We start from the raw sequence: 26,272 nt of genomic DNA, 5'->3' as shown, positions 1-26,272 counted from the left end.
ATTTAAGTGTGTGTCTTGAAAGAATACCGAAGTCTTCCCTCAAGAAAACTATGGACTGTCCCTGTTACATGACACCAGCTAAAGAGAACAGCCCTGTTCTTCTTATTCAACAATCTCTGATGGACCAAGAAATACATAACTCGGCTGCCACGTGGAGGATTGCAACTGAGAGTGATTAATTAATAATCAATGTCAGTTAACTCTGGATTCTGATAGAATCAGCATGTTTAAATACTTTTTAGATGAGAAAGAACAACCTTTTCTCAAATGGCTAACAGGAATTTATGATGGGCGCAGAATATTGGCCACCCCAATCCACAAATGCCCTGTCTGCTCCATCATGCTGGCACCGACCAGAATTAGAAAGGAGCTGTGGGGCAGAATTTCCCATCAAGAACCAAGCATACACAAGTCATATACCTGGCATCAGAGCTTTCTTCATGTTGCTTCGTTTTGTATTCCCACAGGTCATGAAGTAACACAAGCCTTCCCTTAAAACAAAGGTTTAGCCCAACTATAGTAATCCATTCAAGGTTAATTCATATTGTAGGAATAATAAAATCTTCTAGAATGGCTAATATCTCTGTCCTGACTCTGATAATGATGAGACTAGAGAGTTAAAGATCTACCAGAAGAAAATTAAATATTTAGATACTTAAATATAGAGAAAAGTGTCTTTCTCCCCCTCCCCATAAATTTCTCCTTTTGACAAATTTGATTCATTCATCCCTGAGAAACTACACTGGGAGTTTGTGTTTCTTTATACTACCATTTCCTATCTTGTTGCCCTTAGAGTGTAGCTCTGCTTTGTTATTTTCTATTCTATTTTCCATTCTATCCCTCCATGCTCATTTAATGCTTCAAAGTCTTTGAAGGATCAGCCTAGCTGAAGTATCAGGAAAAAATCCAGAAATAAAATCAATCCCTCTCACTGAGCATTCCCAGTATTTGGGAGGTAATATCATACAATGGAATGCAGGTAGAAATTGGCAAGTCAGTCAGTTTAAACATGATTCAATCCTTGTGTTGGAAAATCTGGTATCCAATAAAAAGAAAATTAAGGAAATGTAAATATAATCAATGCTATTATACATCATATAAAATTTTAAGGAAAATGTTCCATAAGGAAGTGATACTCATCCTCCCTCTTTCCCAGAACAAACATATTTGGCTGAGCATTGAGAAGGGTTTAAACAAATAGATTTGCTTCACTACCCTGAATGGGTTTCTGATTAACCTTTTTCCCATTTAGCTCTTTTTCTCTTACCTGTTGCCACCTCTTGAATTTGTTAGCAATGGTTGAATTTTGCACCATCTATGGATAAGTAATGCTGTTTAAAACAAATATTATATAATTTATTGGAGACATCTCATACCTGTGGGCATCCCTCTGGAGACAGCTAGCCTTGCTCTGCCTTACAGCGTCCACGTGTGAGCATCCTTAACCAAGCACCTGCAAGTGACAGCTAGTCCTAGCACAGCCTTCTCTCCTTTTGTGAGCAGGGCTAGCCTTTAACCTTCTCAAATGTGATTCACCTATCTCTACGGTGGGTTCAAAGACCCCTACCGCCCATAGGTGGGAATGTACACAGACATCTCTCAATAAAAATATCCTATTCTTGACTCAGCTTCTTATGGAACCCAGAGATAAGTGATGGTCAGAACATTAGAATCAGAAATCCCTGCATAGATGGTCTCACATTTTTGTAAGGAAAGAAAGTACTGGCATCTTTGGGACTATTCTCACCTTTTAAGGACACTGCTAAAACTTCATGATAACAGGAAAAGTCACATTTAATATCCAGTTACATATATAACAAAGAAAACGAATCAACTCTTCAATTATTTAAATTGTTCAGTCAATTTTCTGCTTGCCCTGCTACTGAGACCAAAAAACTGGTGCCGAATTTTATGGCAGTCATCAGGGGAGTATAGTGGCAGCACCAGTGCAACCAATTTCCCCAAATAACCAGTAGGAACCCCTGAATAGCTTGACTCTAAGTTTCTATCCTAATCCTTAGAGAAAGGTCATTCCAACTGGGGGAAGTTTTTATAAATAAACCTCTTTTACTTCAACTTTTGGTTAGTCTTCTCTGTAAATGGTGAAACAGATATCATTGCATAAGAAATCATAGTTTTTATCATTGATTTTAGCTATGCTTCAGGTAATTTTCAGGTATGTTTCAGGTAAAAACTAACTAAATAAGGGCCAATTGTAGCTTACAGACTGGATAGTGCTTGAGCTTTACCTAAGGACTCTGCACTCTTCACGGAAAATTTTGTAAATATATTTTAAAGCTCATTGTTATAATTTGCACGTCATAAGCTTTGTAAAATTAATTTGGCAACAACATTGCCTTCGAACACTACAGAACACAAGTACACATAGTCTTGGGATTGTCTTCTTGGTTTTCCAGGAAACAAGTCAAATTCCCTCTGAATTTCTAGAGGAATTAATGTTCCCCATGATTTTCTATCGCGGAGTCAGGCTGGTGTGCCTAAGGGGATGGGGGTTGGGTGGCTAAAGTGGGGCAAGTGGAGTACAGACGCACAGATGTACCCTAGCACATACGCACATCTGAGCACTCCGTGCAAGGGTCCCATAGTCTCCCTCTGGTCGTCTGCACTAGTATCTGTATGTCAAATATTTGACAATGGGAAATTCTCTGATATTATTTTTTGTTGAGAGAGCATAGGCTTTATGACGATTAGGAGGTATATTAACACTTGTGTCCCCTGTTTAATTGCAGAGCTGGGGCTGCAGCCTATGCGGCCTCGTGACCTACATAAGGTTTACTTTACAGCTCACAAGGGTAAAAGTAAGCTCTTCACGTGTGTGATTGCTTGCAATTGGCAGCATGGGGTGTGAGGAAGCAGCATTGGACTTGAATCAGAAGCCCTGAGCTTGAGTCTCTGCTCACCCTTGTCTGGCACAGTGACCTCAGTGAGTCACTGACTCTGGACTTTAGTTTCCCTACAATATGGATAGGCTGAGAATTTTCCAAATCTTTAAGTTCTCGTTCCTTTTGGCTTACCAATTCCTTCTTCAATTTATGTCTCTCTTCTCAACTTTACTACCACTGTCAGTAGGAACCAACACTTTGTTAAGAAATCTCCTCTGCTAAACATCCAATTTCATCACTTGCAGGTTCTCCCTTCCACAAAATACCAGAACATGACCACAATTCAGCCACGTTGTAACAAGGATTACCTTTTCTCCATTGTCCAATAACATGTTCCTGATTTCCATCTGAGACCTCACTAAAATGGCCTTTACCATCCGCATTTCTACCAGCATTCTGCTCATTATTATTTGCGTATTCTCTAAGAAGACTGAGGCTTTTCCCTCAGCTCTCCTCTTTTCTTTCTGAGCTCTCACCAGAATCACCTTTGGTGAACACTTCATGGCAATCTCAGCTTGTTCTATCTTCAGCCTCAAAACTCTTCCAGCCTCTACCCATTTCAAAGCCACTTCCACATTTTTAGGTATTTATTACAGCAGCACCCCGTTTCTCAGTACTAATTTCTGTGTTTGTCTGCCTGGACTGCTATTTTGTTATTAAGTTCATAGATGTTTAGGATTGCTGTGTCCTCTTGATGAATTGATCCCTTTATCATTATAAAATTACTTTCTTTATCACTGGTAATATTCTCTGCCCATAAATCTACTTTGTCTGATACTAATATAGCCATTGCCACTTTCCTTTGATTGGTGTTAGCCTGGATAGATTTTCTGTCCTTTTATTTTTAACCTGCTTGTATTTTTATATTTGAAAAGCATTTCTTGTTGGCAGCATATAGTTAGGTATTACTTTTATATCCACTCTCAAAAATCTCTGTTTTTAATTAAGATTTTAGATCATTTACACTTAAAATAATTATAGGTATATCGATGTAGGTTTAAATCTATAATCTTGCTACTTGTTTATTGTCCTATTTGTTGCCTGTTTACTCCTTTTTAGACTTCTTTGGATCAACTGAATATTTTTTATAATTCTATTTTATTTTCTGTTGTCTCATTAGTTTTATTTTACTCTTATTTTGTAACTTTAGTGGTTTCTTTGGGATTAATGCATATCCCTTTTCATTCTACATTCAAGTGATATTATGTACTTCACGTACAGTTTGAGAGCCTTACAATACCATGCTTCCATTTTTTTTCCCTTCCTAACATTTGTGCGATTGTTTTCATACATTTTACTTTTATATATTTTATGAACCCCACACTACATCTTTATTATCTTTTAATTATCAATTATCTTTTAATGAGATGTAAATAATAAAAGATCATATGTATTTATTTACATTGTTACCATTTCTGGTATGTTACATTCCTTTGTGTAAGCTTATATTTCTACCTGGTATCATTTTTCTTCTGCCTGAAGAACTTTCTTTAACATTTCTTGTAGTGTGGCTCTGCTGATGATTAATTCTTTCAGCTTTTTCTATATTTGAAAAAGTCTTTTAATCTCTTTCATTTTAAAATATGTTTGTTGAATATAGAATTCTAGGTTGACTTTTTTCTTTCAAAACTTTAAAACTGTTGTTCCACTGTCTTCTTACTTGGTGTCTTAGCTTGGGCTGTTATGACAAAAATGCCATAGATTGGGTGCTTTTAAGCAACAGAGACTTATTTCTCACAGTTCTGAAGGCTAGAAATCTGAGATTATGGTGCCATCATGGTAGGTAAGAGCCCTCTTCCCGGTTGCAGATTTTTCATTGTATCCTTACATGGTAGAAGGGGGCAGGGAGGTCTCTTGGGCCTCTTTTATAAGAGCACTGATCCCATGGGTGCCCTTCACCTCCCAAAAGCCACACCTTGGGAGTGTGGTTTCAATATATGAATTTAGGGGGGACATTCCGACTACAGCACTTGGATTGTTTTTGACAAGAAGTCTGTGACATCTTTATTTTTGTGCCTGCATATATAATATGTCTTTTCTCTGGCTACTTTTAAGATTTTCTCCCTATCACTGGTTTTGAGCAATTTGATTATGATGTGCTTTGGTGTGGTTTTCTTCATATTTTTGTGGCTGGGTTTTATTGAGATTTTTGGTTTTCTGGGTTTATAGTTTTCATCAAATTTGGAAAATTTTCAGCCACTATTTCTTCAAAAGTTTTTTCTATTCTGCCTCTTTTAGTGATTCCAATTACATGTATGTTAAGCTGCTTGATGTTGTTCCATAGCTCACGAATGCTGTGTTAAATTTTATATTCTCTTTTATCTCTGTGTTCCACCTATTAATATATCTTCAAGTTCACTAACCTTTTATTTTTCCTGCAAGATCTCATCTGCTAATAATCTAATCCAGTGTATTTTTCATCTCACATATTGTAATTTCATCTCAAGTTTGACTTGGGTCTTTTTATATCATTCATGTATCTATTTAGATTTTTTAATATCTGGTTATAATACAATTATAATAACAGTTTTAATGCCCTTGTCTGCTAAATCTAATATCTGTGTCAATTATGGGTCAATTTTTTTTTTTTTTTTTTTTGTGGTACGCGGGCCTCTCACTGCTGTGGCCTCTCCCATTGCGGAACACAGGCTCCAGACACGCAGGCTCAGTGGCATGGCTCACGGGCCCAGCCACTCTGCGGCATGTGGGATCTTCCTGGACTGGGGCACAAACCCGCGTCCCCTGCATCAGCAGGTGGACTCTCAACCACTGCGCCACCAGGGAAGACCTATGGGTCAATTTTGATTGATTAAATTTTATTTTCTTCATGAGTCCTTTTTCTTATTTGTTTCTTTGCATTTCTGGATTTTTTTTTTTTTTTTTGCCTCTGAGTCCTTGTGGGATTTATTATTATTATTATTATTATTCAAACAGAAATTCACAAAAATTATAATCATCCTTGTGGAATTTTTTATAGCAGCTTTTAAAAAATTTATTTTATTGAAGTATAGTTGATTTAAAGTGTTGTGTTTGCTGGGTCATATGGTAGTACAGAGTGAAGTAAGTCAGAAAGAGAAAAACAAATACCATATGCTAACATACATATGGAATCTAAACAAAAAAAAAGGTTCTGAAGAACCTAGGGGCAGGGAGGAATAAAGACGCAGACATAGAGAATGGACTTGAGGACACGGGGTTGGGGGGAAGTAGGGGAAGGGTAAGCTGGGACGAAGTGAGAGAGTGGCATGGACACATATATACTACCAAATGTAAAAGAGATAGCTAGTGAGAAGCAGCCACATAGCACAGGGAGATCAGCTTGGTGCTTTGTGTCCACCTAGAGGGGTGGGACAGGGAGGGTGGGAGAGAGACGCAAGAGGGAGGAGATATGGGGATATATGTATACATATAGCTGATTCATTTTGTTATACAACAGGAGCTAACACAACAGTGTAAAGCAATTATTCTCCAATAAAGATGTTTAAAAAGGTGTTAATTTCTGCTGTACAGCAAAGTGATTCAGTTATACATATATATATTATTTTTCATATTCTTTTCCATTATGGTTTATCACAGGATATTGAATATAGTTCCCTTTTTGTTTTTCCATTCTATATATACTAGTTTGCATCTGCTAATCCCCAACTCCCAATCCATCCCTCCCCCACGCCCCTCTCCCTTGGCAGCCACCAAATCTGTTCTCTATGTCTGTGAGTCTGTTTCATAGATAAGTTCACATGTGTCCTATTTTTAGATTCCACATATGATATCAATCATATGGTGTTTGTCTTTCTCTTTCTGACTTAATACACTTAGTATGATAATCTCTAGCTCCATCCATTATAATAGCTTTTATGAGTTATAATTCACATACCATGAAATTCATGCTTTGAGAGTATACAATTCAGTGGCTTTTAGAATATTCAGAGAGTTGCACGATCCCCATCATTATCTAATTTTAGAACATTCATAATCCCCCCCAGAAAAACCCATACCCAGTAGCAATCTATCCCCGTTCCTCCTCTCTCCCACCCTGCCCCTGGCAACCACTAATCTACTTTCTGCCTCTGTGGATTTGCCTATTCTGGACATTTCATACAAGGTAACCATAAATGTATAGTTTCTTGTGACTGGCTTCTTTCACTTAGTATAATGTTTTCAAGACCCATCCAAGTTAAGCATGTATTGGTACTTCATTTTTTCTATTGCTGAATAATCCTCCATTGTATGGATGCAACACATTTTATCTGTTCACAAGTTGCTAGATAGTTGGGTTATTCATATCTAGAAAATTTTTATTGAATGCCAAACATTGTGACTTTTACCTTACAGGGTACTGGATACTTTTATTCCTGTAAAATTTTTGACTTTTATTCTTAGATGCAGTTCAGTTCCTTGATGACAGTTTGATCTTTATGAATCTTGCGTTTAATATTTGTTAGGCGATACCAGTATGGTGTTCAGTCTAGGGCTAATTATTCCCCACCACCAAGGTAAGACGCTTAGGCACTATGTCCAATGGTTCCATGGATCTCGAGGGCTTCCAGTCTGGCTGGTGGGAGAAGGCACTATTCCCAGCCCTGCGTGAAAGCTGAGCACCGGGACGTCCAATCCTTTCAGGTGGTTCTTTCCCTGGCCTCAGATAGTTTCTCCTCATGCACACATCTGCTCAGCTGAAGATCCAGTGGGACCCTCTTCAGATTCTCCATGTAGCTGTCTTCCCGGTGCTCTGTCTTGGGGACTCCAGCCCCCTTCCAGGCTCTCAGCTCTGTCTCCCTGACTCAGGGAGGCTGCTGGACTCTTCCTGGATTCCCTTCTCTGTGCCATGGCCTGGCAACTCTCACAAAAATGTAGCAACCCTGCAACTGTTGGCCTCACCTCATTTATTTCCCATATTTCAGGGAGATGATCACTCTCCTTCATTACCTGATGTGCAATGCCTTTAAGGTTGTTCCTATATTTTGTGTGTTCTTTGGTTGTCTCAGGTAGAATGGTCCATCTGGTTCTTGTTATTCCATCCCAGCGGAAAACAGCCATGCCGTGACCCATAATGTAAAGGGTTCAATTACTCATTGGTGGCTGTCATAGCTGCTGCATAGACAAATTCAGACTATGTAGATGTTGCAGATCCAGCCTTTTAGAGAGGGATGAGAGGTGGCTTTTGTTTCTTATAACAGATAATGTGTTAATAAGCATTCCTTTAGGAGATCCATTTGTGCCATTGGCCTCCTTGAATGTGGGAACATTTATGTCTCCTCTCACAGGTGATCAGCGAGTTTGAAGCCTCTCCTGACTCATTTTCCTACAGAATTCCTAACCTGAGTCGGAATCGGCAGTACAGCGTCTGGGTGGTGGCCGTGACCTCAGCCGGGAGAGGCAACAGCAGTGAAATCATCACAGTGGAGCCAGTAGCTAAAGGTATGCCACCCATTATGGTAAGGGCCTCATTGCCTACGACTATTCAACTGTTTTTTTTTTTGTTTTTTTTTTGCGGTACGCAGGCCTCTCACTGTTGTGGCCTCTCCCGTTGTGGAGCACAGGCTCCAGATGCACAGGCCCAGTGGCCATGGCCCACGGGCCCAGCCGCCCCGCGGCATGTGGGATCCTCCTGGACCGGGGTACGGACCCGCATCCCCTGCATCGGCAGGCAGACCCTCAACCACTGCGCCACCAGGGAAGCCCTATTCAACTGGTTTTAAGTCTCTATTCTCTCTGAAATAAAGCTTAAAATGCCCTAAAGATCAAGTAAACCAGAATACCATGTGTTATCACATTTCAGCCCAAGAAATAGATTTGCTGCTAGCTGGCACTGGGCTTTTGTGCAAATCAGGAAAGCATTCTCCTAAGGATGAGTGGCTTTATAACTTCCAGTGCCTTGAGGGAAATTAGGAAGAAGAGCCCCCATTCACCCCTTTGGGTCGGTGAAAATCACTGCATAGCAGCTTCCCAAGCAAGTTCTAGTATCTTCAAAATCAGGTCTCGTGCTTCTTGAAGAGAAATGTCTATTTTTTGGTCTATGGAATTTAGAATCTTACGAATATAAGAAAATCACTAGTTCTTCTTCTATTGATGGAATGCTGTATACAAAGACCTTAAGTAACAAAAGGAAGTTTGTTTTAGGAAGAAAAAGTTCCTAAAAGTGAATATAGTATCTTCACATGGAGATGTTAAATCTGGCCCTAAAAAGCACGTAGAGACACAGAATTATTCCACTTATTCTACTTCTGGTACTTGCTACCATGTGGCGGTTAGAGTCCCCCTAAATTTGCCCTTGTCATGAATAAGTGCATTTACCTCACAATTCCAGGCCGGTAGGAGTTGTCCCGGGTTTGGGAATACGCCACATTGGCAGTTTATTACTCATAAGTCTTCTACATGTCTGAAAGAGAAAATAAACATTCCAAGATTCCAACTTGCCCTCTAAGAGTGCTTGAAAACATGCTGGTAATGTGACAGCTAAGAAAGAAGCAGAATAAAGTGGTGAAGGAAAAAGAGAGAGGGGTGTCACATTTTGAACATACATTCAAATAGGAAATAAGTGTATTGTTGGTAAGGAATATAAATGGTGGATTTTTTTTGTCTCTTGTACTGTCTGATCAGAATATCCAGCTACCCCCAACATACACTTTCTAACACTTAGAAAACAGTGATTATCAAAGGGCATCAGGACTGTGGGATTTAAAACAAAGAAATGCAACATAAGATGTAGGGTTAGAGATAGCCTCACCTCTTCTGTACTCTTGTTCATTCAATGTTACGTCTCCAGACCCAGCCAGGAATGGCTTGGCTAAGGTAGAGGATGTGCCATACTCAGAGGGGAAACAACTGGAAAGTGGCTACTTCCACAGGAATAGGATTTGTCTGGGGATATTAAGTGTCATTTGGTCATTTAATAAATCATTTTGAGCGCTTTTTGTATGTCAGACATTATGCTAGCAATACAGGGATGATTTTGTCAAGGGAGCCTGACTGCTGTAGCAAAAAATCCTGTAAGTGTCAGTGGCTTAACCTGATAACCCAGACCAAAGCAGATGTTTCTGGACTGGGTGGCTTTCCTGGGTGGCTCATTCCACATGGTGACTCAGGGATCCTGGCCTCTTCCACCTTGTGATCTGAGATCCTGGGTCCTTTATTTCCAGCCATGTAGATGGAGAAAGAGAGTCATAAAGAAGGTTTTCACGGGCCAGATGTAGACGTGTTTACTTCATTTTTACCCATATTCCATTGTATAAAATGAAACATGGGTCGCACCTAATTTCAGAGCAGAGCTTGGAGATGAAGCCAGGCTGAATGTCCAGAATGAAAAGGAAACAGGGTGTGGTGAGCACACAGGAGTCTCTTCTAAGGATTATATACAACACACGTGTTTACTCTCTGCCCTCGTGGAGCTCAAAATCGGGTGGGGACACAGTAAACAAAGCATCACAAATATATATGTATAACTGCAAACGTCAATAAATGCTTTAGAGAACCCAGTTTGGAACAGACCCCACTTAGAGCCTTGGCCACACAAGGACGAGTAAACGCAGTTACATGACAAGGGAAGAAGATGCGTCCCAGTGTTTGAAGGCCTTCAGCCTAGGAAGAGTTACGTGTGTCGGAGGTCTGGATGCTGGACCCGTGGGTCTGGGGAGGGGGCAGTGGTCTCAGGAGAGCCGGGGGGAAGGCAAAGGCCTGGCCAGGCTGGGCCTTCAAGGCTGTGTTAAGGATTTCAGATTCTACTCTAAGCAAAATGGAAAGACACTGTGGAGTCTTAGCCAAAGGAGGGACGTGATCCTATCTTTGTGTGTGCACGTGGATTAAGATTTCTTCTTAGAACAGCTTTAGGTTTATGGAGAAATTGTGATGCTAGTAAATAGAGTTGTGCCCTTCACGTCGGGTTTCTCCATCACTGACATCTTACATCAGTAGGTGTACTCGTGACACCTAATGGCAGGTGTGTTTGAAGACCATGCTGATGTCTATATCCTGAGTGGATCACAGGGAGGTAAAGGTGGGAAACACAGGGGGCCAGACAGGAGCCCGAGCAGTCAGGCAGTGTGGCCTGGGCTAGCGTGGTAGCAGAGGGGCCTGAAAGGTGTGTCCTGGGTGTGGAAGTGATGGGACTCAGTGGACGATATGCGGGGGACAGGGGGAGAGCTGGGACGAACAAGCAAATCTAGCGCGCGTTGTTGTAGGTGGTGGTGTCATGTACTGGAGAGGATGGCCGTAGAGGAAGGGGTTTGTGAGGCAGGTGAAAGGATGTGGGGACATTTTGGACACATTCAGTCTGATGTGACTGAGAGCCATCCACTTGGAGATTCTGTGCCATTGGGCAAGTCCTGACTCTTCAGAGACATCTGGCAGGAGGCAGAGAAAGAGTGGGGTTGGCACCCAGGCACCCCTCACACCTGGGCTGGGGAGAGTCCACCTGGACCACAGAGGGAGGCGGAGAGTCAGGTCCAGGGGTAGCTGGAAGCACATGTCGGCTTGCACTGGGGCGGGAGAGGCCCGGGAGCTAGCAAAGAAAAGGGTGTCAGGCCAGACAGGCAGGGGCAGGACCAGGAGGGCGACGTTGGGAATTCGGCAGAGATGCTGCTGCCGGGAGACCAAGGGAAGCAAGACTGGCAGTGCCCTTGGGTTTGGCCACGCGGGGGACCTCAGGGACCTTCCAGAGAGCATTTGTGGCGGGGCTCGAGGACCGGGTGACAGGAGAAAGTGGATGGGAGGTGGGGCAGCAGAGGGACTGAGCAGAACATTCTCTAAACGTACATCACCAGGAAGAAGTGACAGGAAGGAGAAGCGAGAGCTAGGGCAGGGTCTCACTGCAGGCAAGGCTCTGGTTTCTGAGGTTTACCGTGTCAGCTGCAGAGCACGCCGTGTGGCCGTGGGAAGGCTCTGTGGACAGGGAGGGGTGGGTAATACAAGATAAGGAGCCGACGGCCGCGGTATGAGCTTTGGAGAAGGAAACACAAGGGGGTTTCGAGATCCAGTGGCAGGAAATGCGAAGCTCCCGGCTGGGGTCTTCCAGTTTCTGTATCAAGTATCAGGCAGTTTGGGGCTGTGAAGGTAGGACCAGAAGTTTGAGAAAAGAAGGGACAACAGGAAGTCATCATTGCAGAGAAGCGGGAGGAAACTTACTAACAAAACTGACACTGGCTGGGAGAGTGGAGAGGCCAGGTGAGGTTGGTGACTGTAAATCGACAGGGGTTCCCAGGTTCCCGGGTACGTGGATTTCTCCAGAAATGTTCAGCTTCTCATGCTTAAGTGGGGTTCACCCAGAGTTAGGGTTGATCTCCATGGGTTTTCCAGAAAGGGGCTGAGCTAGGGAACACCTCATGGGGTGGAGCAGACGTCCGGCTGGCAGGCACCACCCAGGAGCCCCAGACCCCGGCAAACCATAAACCATAACGGCTGAAAGGTCCAAGCTGGAAAGACGGGGCCACCCGCAGGCTGAGGAAGCTGGTGCCGCTTGTTTTGCAGTTGTCGGAAGATAAAGGCAGGCTGGCAGCAGTGGCAGATCTGGGGGGTCCAAAAATCCAGGGTAAAGTTCAGGAAGAGGGCTGCTGCTTTGGTGGACGGAGCAGCAGAATGAAACCACACACCCAGTCCTGGGGGAACGGCATCCTGGGAAGGAGCCCAGGGCCGGGGGTGGGGCGTGGGGGCAGACCCAGAGCATATGGCCCGTGGCTGGAGCAGCACAGGAGCTGGGAGGGGTGTCCAGGTTGCTAGTGGGCTACGGTTTCTCATCAGAATCACCTGAGGTGCTTGTTCAAAGACAGACCCCCGGAGCCCACCCAAGATCTGCCGAATCACAGAGCCAGAGTAGGAATCTGTATTTTTAGCAAAGATGCTAGGTAATTCTCTCACCCGCTCCAGTCTGCTTAGTCTTAGAATTTCAGAGTAGGATCCTGTGAATTCCAACTTCCACAAACGGACATTAATTCTAGAAAGCAGGTGTGCTGGGCTTGAAGATGAAGTGGTTTTAGCCAGTGTTTTTCAAAAGCCTAGTGGAAAACCACTCATAAGGCCTGGAATTAATTTTAGGCGTTACAGCCAGCATATTAAAGAACTAAAATGGAATAGAGTCAAACGGGCTAGCCTAGCTAGGCTTGAAAAGAAAGTAGAATATATCAGAATACATCATACACAGTAAGCATGAAGGTGTAGAACTTTTCTACGTACCTGTGTTTTCATTTACACACACATTAGGTGTGCAGCTTCTGGGATTCAATGTCAAATATATTTCTTACAGGGGGAGGGGCTGTTAGAAAGCTTGAAAGCCCCCCAACTCTAGCTGGGTTTCCCCAATCACCCCCATTTTGCTGCAAGGATATTCCTCATCATAAAAGGACAGTCTGAAGGGTTTGAAAGGGAAAATGCCAAACTTCCAATGTCAGAAATCCGATGCTACCTGCCCGGGATATTTTTGTTACCGTGATAGAAAATCAGAAAGGTCAGTAAGTGATAAAGCGGGCTCTGCCCTGGAATACTCCATTTCCAGGTGAAGGGTGCTATCCGTGAGCCACCTCCGAAGACCCTTCTCTAAGGAGGAAGAGCTGCAGCTTTCCCTGTAGGCAGGGAACGTTGCTTCAGACACATGGGTGGCTTTTGCTCTAACAACAAAAGTCAGAGCTGTCTGGCAGACCTCAGTGATGAAAGCTTTGTGCTCTAGACCAGGATGACTTCTCATGAGTTGGCTCTGGGAACTCCACCTTTCCTGGCATTCCAGCACTCTCCTGAGAAGTCTTCTCCCCACATCTGCTGACCAGTCTCAACCCTCAAGCCCAAAATGGTGCAGGGGTGCCAACACTGGTCCCATCTTTATGGGTCCATCATCAGATTGGAGCTGCCTTCCACCGGTGGGCTCCTTGTCTGTGCATCCAGATGGGCTGAGCTTCTAGAGAGTGGCCCACAAAGCAGTGTCCCAGTGAAAGGCAAAGGCCGGACACATCATTCAACCTCTGGAGGACTCGTATCTTGGCGTCTCTGTCAGCTTCTGTGTCTCACCCAAGAAAGTGGCACTAGGAGCCTGTCAGTACAGGGCCCCTCTGGTCTTCAAGGAGGCCCCTGCTGACATGGGGCTGCCCTGGGCTTTTTCCTCTCCACTTCCTGGGCCCTGCAGCCACTTTGGGATTGTACCAGGGCCCATGTCCCCAGGAGATGCCCCTGTTCCAGCATCTGAATCACTGCCCCAAGCAAACGCTGGCTCTTCAAGAGAGGCCAGTCCGGAAATGCTTGTTTTCCTTAACGTTTGTGCTGAAGATCAAGCTGATATAATAAAGTCGGGAAAGTACCACAAAATTGATAAATAGAAGTCATTATGGTTTTACTTCTTCCCGTCTTGGGACTTTATGTTTTGTTTTGTCTATTCTCTCAGATATTACGAGTATGTTTTAATGTGCAGTTTTGGGTGTTGAGAGAAATTGCTTAATAAGTGCTTTGAAAAATAACTGGGCTCATAGAAAGCACATCTTGGGGCTGCTGGGCTTATGAAGCCCCAAGTATTTAATTTGGGGTCCTTGTGGTTTAGTCAATACAAGGGGATAAAATGCTACAGTAGGGGTTTTCGGCAGTTTGTATGTTCATACAATGAACATCCCTTAGACGCACTCTGATACCGAGAATAGTGTTGACAGGTGTGACATTGATTGGCAGAGATACACTCTCCTTTCTGGGGTGTTGCTGGCTTGGGGAGGGTCACCTTGGCCTCTGTGTAGATGACTCTGTGTAGTTACTGGGCTTCTGCTCTGTTTGGTGGTTCAGCTCCCGCACGGATCCTGACCTTCAGTGGCACGGTGACTACTCCGTGGATGAAAGATATCGCCTTGCCTTGTAAAGCTGTTGGGGACCCTTCTCCTGCGGTAAAGTGGATGAAAGACAGGTAACCAGTAACCCAATGTATGCCCTCAGTACATTAGACACACCGTGCTGAGTCTGGTGGTCTAATTTTGTATATTTACACTCTTGAAAGCGCCAGGAAAACTACCCACTCTTCTGCGATAGAGAGGAAGCTGGTTGAGGGCGGTGGCGGAAGAATCTCAGCTTTCACACTAAAAGGATCTGATCTATCTTGTCAATTCTCTAAAAATTCTGAGCTTTACATTCATAAGACAATGCTTCCAAGGCGAATAGTCTAGCCAGCCCAGTAATCTCCTTGGAAATTTCCTGTACCTTATCACGAAAATCTCCTGTATATCTGAGATGAACGTACCCAAAGTGACTGGAGAATTAGCACTTATCTCTTCTCCTTCCAAGAAAATGGACGAATTAACACTAACTCAAAAGCTCTGAGAAATAACTTTAAGAAATGGAATGCATTAAGACTTAGCTAATATAAAATCTGGTTTTCTGTGCTCAGTAGGAATTATTACAACAACAGCAGATGAGATGGAAGGGAGGAAATGGGTGAGATGGATTCTGTTCGTGTAACTTTTTTAAGTAAATTTATTCAGAGACAGAAATTAAGATGTAAATAAAGGGCTGGGAATTCACTGATGAGCCTAGAGATTTGGTATAAAATGGATTCGGAAGAGTTCCTATTTTCAAACAAAGACGCTTAAAAGACACAAACTATTGAAATGATGGTCTTGGCCCAGTGACCACTTTCTCATCTCTTTTAAGTCAGTTAATACGAAGGAAATAAGTAAGCTCCCGAGGTCCAGTGGCATTCCACCGGATGTGGGGATGACCACAGATGACTGGACAGTTGTCACCATGGCCAAGGCCAAGATGTCGCCAAGGGAACTCTCTTTATACTAGAGTCAGCTCATCACCGTCTTGGCATACCCAGTTCATTTCTTATGTCAAAATCATTAACAACTGTAACTTTAAGTGAATCTACAAGCGACCCCAAAATTTAGTTGTCCCTGTCTGATCTGGTCAAAATGACACGTCTGCCCACAGAAGCAATTCCCATTGGGATATGACAAGCATTGACCTATGCAGCCAGTAGCCAGGACTTCACACAGACCTCGCTTCAACACAGCACTTTTTACAAAGGACAAAACTCAGCTATGTGACTGTTTCTGTCATATAATCATCGTTTAGTTCTTCCTTAATATAACCTTCCAGATGGGTTGTTTGCTTCAGAAAGAGTGTTTGTGCTTTTCCCCAACCTCAGCTAACTTGGATTGTAATTTCTTTAATCTGCGCCTTTTTCTTCCCGTGAGGTAGTAACGGGACACCCAGCCTCGTAACGGTTGATGGGCGGAGAAGCGTCTTCAGCAACGGCAGCTTTGTCATCCGGACGGTGAAGGCGGAAGATTCTGGATATTACAGTTGCATCGCCAATAACAACTGGGGATCAGATGAAATTATTCTAAATTTACAAGTACAAGGTACCACGTTTCAGGACTCTTTCTGATGCTTCTTTTTGTATGTATGCCTGTGTGCAAAGAGTGAACAAATTTAAAAATCAGCCTTTATAAAGAGCTAATTGCTACTTTCATATTACGAAAACTTGGATGTTCATTTTGGAGAATATAATTAAACAAATCAAAGTAAATAAAAAGCATTCATAACCTGAGAGATAACACCGTTTACATTTTTTCACGTAGGGAGCCTAGTCTCATTTGTCTTCAGGTGTGCATTGCTGAAAAAGCCCTTCCTTTTTTTTTTTTTTGCGGTATGCGGACCTCTCACTGTTGTGGCCTCTCCCGTCGCGGAGCACAGGTTTCGGACGCGCAGGCTCAGCAGCCATGGCTCACGGGCCCAGCCGCTCCGCGGCATGCGGGATCCTCTCAGACCGGGGCATGAACCCCCGTCCCCTGCATCGGCAGGCGGACTCTCAACCACTGTGCCACCAGGGAAGCCCTGAAAAAGCCCTTCTTAATGATGCCCACTAATTGCAGGATTTACTTCACACGTGTACAAGTGTAACCCAGAAAACACCAGCAAGAAGAAAGTCTGAACTGAGGTGTTTTATGAATGCTAATTAACTGAATTGTCATATGCAATGTATATTAAAAGGACACTGACTAAAACTCTGTAGGGCATTAATGTTTAATTGTGTATTTAAGACAGTGTATGTAATTTTTCTTGATATCATACACCAAAAGTACGTGACAAATTTAAGATTGTCAAATTAAAATCATGTATAAAATCCCAGATGACCACTGACTGGGTTCAAATTTAGATGCACAGTGATATTTTATTAGTAGAAAAAAATCAAAGTGTAAAGTCTCCGGATTTAAGTGCTATCACATTAATAAATCACAGCAAGTAAAAAATAAAACCAATGTTGTCCTCAGTGGGAGGGGAAGGAAGGGGAAGAACTATATATTTTTTTAAATAATGCAAAATTGATCTGGAATTTCAAGTAACTTGAAGTCAGGAGATTTCAGGACATTTTTGGAGATAGACACTATACGATGACTCTAAAGAGATGAATCCATTTTTCATGGCTCTGGTTTAATATATCAGGCTTCTCTTGGAGGAAAATAGAAGGATATTTTATGAGAAAGTTTCTATATAATTTGGATAACCTTTCTAAACTTCTTCAGTATTGCTGTCTGCAGAGCTAATCCAAAATATTACTGAGGCCCAATGATTAGAAGTATGTATTCTTCAAACCTTGTATGACTATTCAAGTTTTTGGGATGCCACTCAATGGCACTCCTTTGAGTTCAGAGCTGAGTGTGTGTGTGTGTGTGTGTGTGTGTGTGTGTGTGTTGCCTCTTGAGCAGGGGAGTACATGAAGTAGTGGACATTTTTGCAGTTTTTTTTTCCCACTAGCCAGGCTTCCTCTCCCCCTTTCATATCGCTGAGAACTGAAAAGCTAAGTGGGTGCCATTTACCTTTCTCACTTGAACCATGGCTGAAATTTAGAGTAAAATAATGCATGGATCCTTAGTAAGTTCACAGAAGATTTCTATTAGTGGTGAGCAACTCAGAAATGTAAGGAATCGGTGAGGGAATGAGGAAATAAATCCAAGTAGAAATGTGGTTGAATTTTCTTTAAATAATGGGATCATTCTCTTCTATCTCTTTAGCCCAGGATTTCAACTAAATAGACATTTTGACAGAAGTGAATTGCGTATTTTGTCAACCTGAAACACTTATTTAATAAATGGCTGTTAAAAAATCATTTGGTAAATGACTGTTACAGAAGACTGAAGATGTGAACAACTAATTCTTGTTTTCTAAAAACTGTTTCCTCCCTAGTTCCACCAGATCAGCCTCGGCTTACAGTTTCCAAAACCACCTCTTCCTCCATCACCCTTTCATGGCTTCCTGGGGACAACGGGGGCAGTTCTATCAGAGGTAATGAGAGATAGGTGGCCCACAACAGCTGATTCATTGTCATCATCCACGGGCAGATAAGTGACACATATTTATCAAGTAACCGTTATGTGTTAGTTTCTTTCTCCCCCAAACTCATCGTATAATTAATTCTTCCATTACCTATGCAAAAAACCACACATCTACTTTTATGGTATTTGTTGAAACTCACCCATTCATCCAAGGAATCCCATTCATGAGTATCATGCATGCAATATGAGTGACATATTAACACATGCAAAAAAAAAGAAAGAAAAAAAAATGTGGTCATCTCTTCCCCCAAGATGCTGCACTGTGCTTCTTCCCCATGTTGTCAGTGCTGTACCATCCATTCAGGTACTCAGTGCGTCAGTTAAGTAACCACAGTGACTGTTCTGACTTAGAAAGTACTGAAAGATGGGAAGCGGTCTATTTGCACAAAGCTTTTGCAATTAGCACAGAGTAGCAAAGAATTAAGGGAGTTTCTACTGAAGGAATGAGTTAGCGTAATGATCCCAGCCTAAGTGGCATTGGGAGAACATTCTGAGCAAGTTGTAGACTAAGGGGAGGGAGAGAACCCAGAGGAGACTGAGGTTGCACGGGGTTAAGGAGCCGCGGGACAAAAGGGGTCGTAGAGCAGATGGGAAAGGATAACAGATAGAGTTCTGCCGGCAGAGGACATCCTTCTTCTGAGAGAGGAGGAAGGCGAGAAGACAACAGGAAATACAGGGGCATCTTAGGGTGAGGCCAGTGGTGTCTGGAGCCATCTCCCTCCAGCCCATGAGAGCACGTTGCCACCCCTCTTCCCAACTTTGCCCTCGGTGACCACAGCCCGGCTGGGGATATTTACACACTGCAGAAATCAGAAATGCTACCCATCAAGGCTTTTTTTTTTTTTTTTTTCCCCCAAGAGCCAGTTGTTAAACATTGATTAGCACTCCACTGGGCAAAGGGGAAGATCTTTCTTTTTTTAGCGAAGAGAAAGGTGAGATTATTTTTTTTGAATAATTGGATGATTAGGGGTGAGGATGTGTTTGTGGGCTTGAGGAGAGGGAAAAATTTGTAACAGCTGCCGTGGGAAATGCACAGGGAGTCATTAATCGAGAAACAAAGCCATTGCTAAGCGTGAGCAAGGCCCCAGCTGCAGAGGAATGGCACAAAGTGTAGGGGTCACAGTTATCGCGGTTTAATGAGTCGCTCGAGTGATCTCGGACAGTGGGGCAGAAAAGTGGATCACGGGTCAGCGAAGCTGGTGACCGGCAGGGTAAGTGCGGTGAGGAGTCACAAGAGTGAGTGAAACCAGGCTCCTGATTGAAATGGTCTCTACCAGAGGTTCTAGGCTAGGTGGAGAAGCATTTTATGAAAAAAAAAAAAATGGGGCACCGAGGCAGGAGTCCAAGGGACCCTAGGACTCCAGGCTCAGAGGAAAGGAAGTCTTGGTTCTGTAAGTGTGAGATCATGGGAGAGGCAGTACAGGAAGGGTGTCGGAGCAGAAGGTCTTAGAGTTGAAGCCAACTTTAGTAATGAAGGGTTTCCAGGCAAAGGCGACCAGGGATCCTTGAAGCACAGGGGGTGGCCAAAGCCATTGACACGGGGGTTCCCATCTCCAAGAGCTAGAAAAGCTTCCTAGAAGTGGTTTAGATGAAGGAAATGAGAAGGAAAGTACAATCCCCCCGATGCGTAGGGCACCAGGGAGGTGGCGAAGTCGGGATAGGACGGGGGAGCTGACCCAGATGCATCATTCACATATCAGACACTGAGAGAGCTGTCAGGACTGCAGATTAGGGACACAGAAGGGAAAATGAGGCTGAGGAGGGAGGAGGGACCCCAAGGCTGCAGGGGGCCAGAGGGGAGGGAAGGAGGAAGCCAGTGGGATGATACTGACCGTGGCTGCAGAAGGAGGGCATCAGAGATGGGTGATCACATGAGAGGCACATGGAAAACACTGACTGCTACCAGCTGGGGGTTCAGAGGCTCTGTAGCGTGGGGGTGAGATGTGCTTTCGTCGCTGGTGTCAAAAATGGAATTCCATGGGCAGGAGGGAGGATGCCAGTGTGCTGGTGTAAGGACACCATGCATCAGGCAGGCCAGTCCTGGGCTGCCTGGATGTGAACATTTAGGATACAAGGACAGAGCAGACAGGATACGTTTTCCCCAGGAAGGCGGCTGGGCTGACAGGGATGAAGGCATAACAGGGAGGGATGTCTCAGTGATCACAGGAATGCAGGCTTCAGATTCTGGCGGTAGGATTTGAATCTTGCTTATAAGACCCTAGAGTGGTCACCTAACCTCTCTGGACCTCACGCTCTTCATCAACACTGTGGAGATCGTAATTACTAATCCACAGGGTTATGCGAGGTGATGTGAGTAACAGGCTGTGGACAATGTCTGGCACAGTCATTGTGGACTGGGAGGGCGTGGCTGAGGAGATTCCTACCCCCACTTCTAACTTACCCCTTTTTCAGAGCTTTGATTCTCTTAAAAAGAACCCAGCTTCAGACCATGCCCATCCCCAGGCATTCGGCACGTGTGCTTGCAAGGTCAGATATTTAGAGATTCAGTATCCATTCCCTGCTGCCCAGTTACACCTTTTAAAGGGAATGGGCAGAAAGTGGTTTTATCTTCCTCGAGCTATCCAGCAATCCCACCGTAGTAACGTCTGGCGTGGCCTAAATACCTCATAATCAATATATCATCACAGTACTTCTCCCAGCCTGGGTTCAGTTTCCTGGAGTCAGCAAGAGCTCAGGTGTTCCCTTCCAAAGATGTGCAAATTCTGAGAACGCATCCCATGCAGGGTGCAAACTTCTGATAGAAAGCAAATAACGCTCTTCGGAATATTTCTTGTTTTCTGAAGGTTACATATTGCAGTACTCTGAGGATAACAGTGAGCAGTGGGGAAGTTTTCCCATCAGCCCAAGCGAACGTTCTTACCGCCTGGAAAATCTGAAATGTGGGACTTGGTACAAGTTCACTCTTACTGCACAAAATGGAGTGGGACCCGGGCGCATAAGTGAAATCATAGAAGCGAAAACATTAGGAAAAGGTATGTAAGACTTCTTAATTTCTAGATTTCCTGTTTTCCAAATCAAAGGGGAGACTGGAATCAGAAAAGATGCATCATACATTTACATGTTTGTGAGTTTGAACTTTATTATTCCCCAGATGGGTTTGGCAGTGTTACAGGGTATTGAAAGAGATGGCCAGTCCATACAGAATATTCTGGTTCTCTCTTTTCATTATTTCATTTGCAGTTTAAAGGAAGAGTGTCTGCAGATATAGAAAACAGACTTATGGTTCCCAAAGGGGAAAAGTGAGGAGGAGAGATAAATTAGGAGTTTGGGATGAACAGATACACACACGACTGTACACAGAAGAGATAATCAGCAAGGCCCTACTGTAGAGCACTGGGAACTCTACTCAATATTTTGTAGTACCCTATAAGGGAAAAGAATCTGAAAAATAATAGATAGATAGATGTATAACTGAATCACTTTGCTGAAACTAGCGCAACGTTGAACATCAACTATACTTCAATAAAAATAAATAAATATATTAAAAAAAGAGTGTCATTTGAAAATCAAGGGCTTCGGTGCCGACAGAAAGTTCCCAGGCTGAGTAGTCGTGAAATACGCTCTTTGCCCTCTCACCTTCTTCTGGGGTGACCTTCTCCCTTAGTCTCCTCACCCCCTTCCACCTATAACTGTCAGATCGCCTCACAGGCCCCACTTTCCAGGTGAGAAGTCACCGGGGTAGACTGTGAACCTTGAGTGTGAGTCGGTTTTTCCTCTGAAAATGGACCTTCAGGGAGGCGAACCCCAGGGCAGTGATGTTCAGGGGTGAAATATGCAGCTCAGAAACACCAGCAGGAGGGAGGGACATGGCTGCACGTGAGTGCACGTGATGGGGCGGGGAGAGGGTCTTCGTAGGTTTCCTCACTGCTGACTCTCATCCAGTGGTGTGGACGGGATGGCAGGAGAGCAAGAGATTCGAAAATGAAGGCGTTATTTGGATGTGGCACCTGAGTTTTGGATAACGTGTACCAGGGTTCAGATGATGAGGGGTTGATTTATGCAGAAATATATACCCACTGGGTCCCTGGGCTCCAGTGTGAGCCGCTTGGATAGCAAGGATGCCCGTGGGTACTTCCCAAATCCAAGTCTGACTTCTCTTGAGTCAGGTCCCTGAATGGACACGGGTCAGCCCAGCACATCACAGTGGTTCCTTCAAAACCACTCAAGGCGGATCAGTCCCTCAGAGCTACCCGGAGGCTGCATCCTGGGCTTAAGTTCTCAGTTTTGTCTACTAAATAAAACATAATTCTCAACTTTAAAAAATAACACTCAAGGAAGCGCATACATGAGAATAGCTTTGTTCTTCAGGGAACTAACGCTAAGATTCACAAAAACAACCTCTACCCACCCAAAGTTCCCTTTCACACCTGGGGAACATGGGTCCGTAAGATCCCTATAAATAGTGGACAAGCAGCCCATGACCCAGACTTGGACTGAGCCCCTCGCCTGTGGCGAAAGCAGCCCAAGGGAAACGTGGGACGCCTCTGTGCCCTCTCCCGCAGAGCCCCAGTTCTCGAAGGAGCAGGAACTCTTCGCCAGCATCAACACCACACGCGTGAGGCTGAACCTCATCGGCTGGAATGACGGCGGCTGCCCCATCACCTCCTTCACACTCGAGTACAGACCCTTCGGGACCACGGTCTGGACCACGGCTCAGCGGACCTCTCTTTCCAAGTCGTACATCCTGTATGACCTGCAGGAAGCCACGTGGTATGAGCTGCAGATGAGGGCGTGCAACAGCGCTGGCTGTGCCGAGAAGCAGGCCAACTTCGCCACGCTCAACTACGACGGCAGTAAGCTGGCCGGCTGGCCTCCCTTCTGCGTCTCGGGATGTGTGCCCCTGCTCGCCGTCCCTCCCCCATCTGACATCCATCCTCGGCACAGTGGGGCTCGTGCCCGCCGATCCCCTTAGGCTTTGGGGCCTTTCAGTCTGCTGTCCCCAGGGCTCCCTAGACCAGGTACCCACGTGACCTTGGCCGTGTTCCAGGAAGGAGGGACGGAGGGCCCGCAGGCAGCTCGTTAGGGAGTCTCGGGGCAGGAGTGAATTCTCCTGGGGCTGAAGCCTTCTGTGCCACGTGGTTGTGTGCTTGGTCATGACTGTGAGCTAACATTGCTTTTGTTGTCTCCCTCCCCTCCTCCCACCCCATCCCAATCCACATAACAGCTTTCTTTTTTGCTCTCATTTAGCCCTTCAACTGCATGTGCAAAAACAGTCTTCCATCAGTAAAGGAGCTTATGTTAGTCTCTGAGCAGAAATAGAGGCACTGATGGAAATAGAATAATGTCATGGGATGTTAGTAGACACACACACACACACACACACACACACACATGCACACATGCATGCAATTGGCATGAGCTTTCTGAAAACCAGGTGAGGTATCTTGTGACGTTTAGTTGACTGAAAATAAGTGATAGAAATTTTTATACTTTTTTGCTCCAACTAGTATAAGGGCCATTTCTTGATGTTGAACAAATGCCAAGCCCAGTGAAGCTAAAGGGTGGCGTGACATTGACCGTTCTGCAGTCAGGAAACTTCAGAAAGTCCTAACTGGCAGCAAGTTGATGCTGATTTCTGCAGCCTTGCAGTGATTTTCACTCGGGGAAAGGCAGGGTTGAATTAGGTGCTGTGATTACAGGGTAAAACTGGCCACCATTCATCAGACAGTTTGGAGCTCCGGGCTTAGCTCCCTCAGAGACACTGTCCAGTGTCCATCAGTCGGGTTGGACCACAGTGCTGATGACTTACCCAAAAAGTCTGTGCCAGAGCTAACACCCCAATACTCTGTTCTTCGCTAGACAGGCTGAGGGGTGTTCGCTCCTCTGCTTACGTGCACTTGGGATCTCGCTTAATCAATACTCTGGCAGGAACTTCCCTGGAGTGCAGGTTATCCTGTTCTAAGAAAAGAGGGTACGTAAACCCAAGGACCCTCGGACACGACCAAAGGATGCTCCAGAGGTGTTGTAGACGTGGCTCCTCCCTTCGCCATTTTCTCCTGGACTGTCCTGGCCAGCCGAGGGCTTGTTCCTCCCACCCTGGCACACTGTAAACCCACCCCTGAGTCTCCCACCAAGGTCGTCTCCCCACAGATCCCTCCTCAGCCAGAGCCCAGGGTCGCCCACAGCATTTAGGGCCTGGGTGGGGTGAAGGCAGGAAGGTGCCAAGGTGGGAGTCCTGGTGCTGGTTACACCAGCCTGGGCCCCGCAGCTCCTGAGGCACCTGGTCCAGCTCCCGGACAGTGAGGCTTCTCTTCAAAAGCTCTGATCCTCGTGGGCTACGTCTTTCTAACCTTCTAGCCTCAATCACAAGCGACTTCACTCCAAGAGGTCCCGTCACAGAGCACCAGCCACCGCAGAGCAGTGTGGACAACTTGCTTTCTCCTCCAACACGCTTTCATTCTTTGATCTGACAAAATAAAGGACTTCAACACTGACCATTTTCCCTAGCATGTAAGGGCTCCCCAAAGCCCTTTGCTAGCAGGGTACACACTTGGGCAGGGAGTATATTTCTTACTTTAGATGATTGATGTCCATTAATTGCCTTACGACTATCACGCTGTGATGCCCAGCTTCTTCGTAATCTGTGTGGTCCAGAGCACGGGGCTTCAAGGTGCACATCCGTGACAGGTTCACAGCTAATCATTTAATTAGAAACCACTCGCGTGCAACATTTGAAACTGTCCTTCTAACTTACAAAGTGCTCTGCAGATCTTAAATATTTGTCTTCGAAAAGAAATATTCTCACTTTATCCAAGATCTTAGATTAAGTCACGAAAAAGTCCTGGGAGCTACATTTAAAATTTTCTGAAATCTGAAATAATCTTGTTACACTAGAAATAAGAATACATATGTATATTTTCCTTGAAAAAAGGTTTCCTTTTTTTTGAACTAAGCTTGTGGATATAAAGCTTTAATATCCTTTTTGTCACTTCTGCCTGAAGAATTTTTTTTCATTTTAGGAACGACAAATGTTGACCATTAGCTTTATATCTATCAATACCAGTCAGATTTCAGATCCGCCCGTGGCTTTATTTGACTCTTTCTTCTGCCATTTCCTCAGCCAAATGTTTCCACTGGTCCTGTGTCATCTTGGTTTTGCAGGCCCATCCTCACCTGCATCCCCTTACGTGCCTCTTATGTGGGTTCTGAGCATTTGCAGACTTGGGTTTGCAGCCAAAGCACTCTATATCAAGTTGCAAGAATGATCTTCTTGGCCTTAGCCGATAGCAAAGGGACCCGTCATTCTATTGTCCCTGCTATACTCACTAAATGCAGGACAAGACTCTTTTTGCTCAGAGGGAAATTGCATTATTTTTGCATTATTTTTCCTGAATCACTGACTTCCTGGTCCTTGTTTTACATGGAAGATACAGTGGACTGGAGCATCTTACATAATGGTCGGTGCCAAAACGCAGGCCCCATAAAATGTGGATGCCTGTGTTTGAATCTCTGCACCCATTGTATTAAAGCCTCTGAGCAGAAGGCAGCTTAACGCAGCTCAGAGTTCAGTCTGCTTAGGTGTTTCCTTGTAATTCTAAATAATCTGAATTTCACAGCTTTATGTGGGCCAATAAGTAGCTTTTGCTTTAGAGACTTGGATGGCTCCCCTTTGAAGAGTTGGTTTTACTCTTATACCCGGAAATAGTTTTAGAAGTAAATTTGGCCTTACACCCGTGATAAAAAGCAAGTGAAAAACCAAACAGAAAGAGATTTTAAGCTCCTTTAAGCAGGCTCATCTGGTACCGTCTCCCCACAGACTCCCTTCTGTCCACTTGCCAAACCCATTGTTCCTTCTCTGATGTGCAGCTTTTCAAACAGCCCCTCTCAATTGTGCTCTGGGTGACGCTCAACTCCACGGAAGTGTGTGTGGCTCTTTTAAGCGCCCAGCCTGGACCTCATGCTTTCAAGTGTCTGCACCCAGCAGTACGTTGCCAAATGAAGTCCCTGTCCAAAAAACAAGGTGCTCTGCCCTTCGCGCACACTCTGGTTCGACGTTCCGTAGAGTAAGCGTAGGAGGGGAGCGAGGCAGGAAAGGAATGAACGAGGACTTAGAGG

The 26,272-nt window shown here is 44.4% G+C and overlaps 1 protein-coding gene across 1 annotated transcript in view; it reads left to right on the top strand.

The window, feature by feature from the left end:
- DSCAM (DS cell adhesion molecule) overlaps positions 1-26,272 on the top strand; it is a gene marked incomplete at its 5' end in the record, with an annotated part of 749,720 nt that overhangs the window by 672,517 nt on the left and 50,931 nt on the right. Inside the window, 6 exons of the mRNA XM_032629458.1 lie at positions 8,168-8,321; positions 14,649-14,766; positions 16,059-16,222; positions 18,048-18,146; positions 21,001-21,189; positions 22,720-23,010. Of these exons, the coding sequence (XP_032485349.1) occupies positions 8,168-8,321; positions 14,649-14,766; positions 16,059-16,222; positions 18,048-18,146; positions 21,001-21,189; positions 22,720-23,010 (1,015 nt within the window). The remainder of the gene's footprint in view (positions 1-8,167; positions 8,322-14,648; positions 14,767-16,058; positions 16,223-18,047; positions 18,147-21,000; positions 21,190-22,719; positions 23,011-26,272) is intronic.

This window comes from Phocoena sinus, chromosome 4 (genome assembly GCF_008692025.1).
Source record: "Phocoena sinus isolate mPhoSin1 chromosome 4, mPhoSin1.pri, whole genome shotgun sequence".
Classification (NCBI taxonomy): Eukaryota; Metazoa; Chordata; class Mammalia; order Artiodactyla; family Phocoenidae; genus Phocoena; species Phocoena sinus.
Note: the sequence above shows the minus strand (reverse complement) of the source record. Positions and strands in the feature narration are given on the sequence as shown.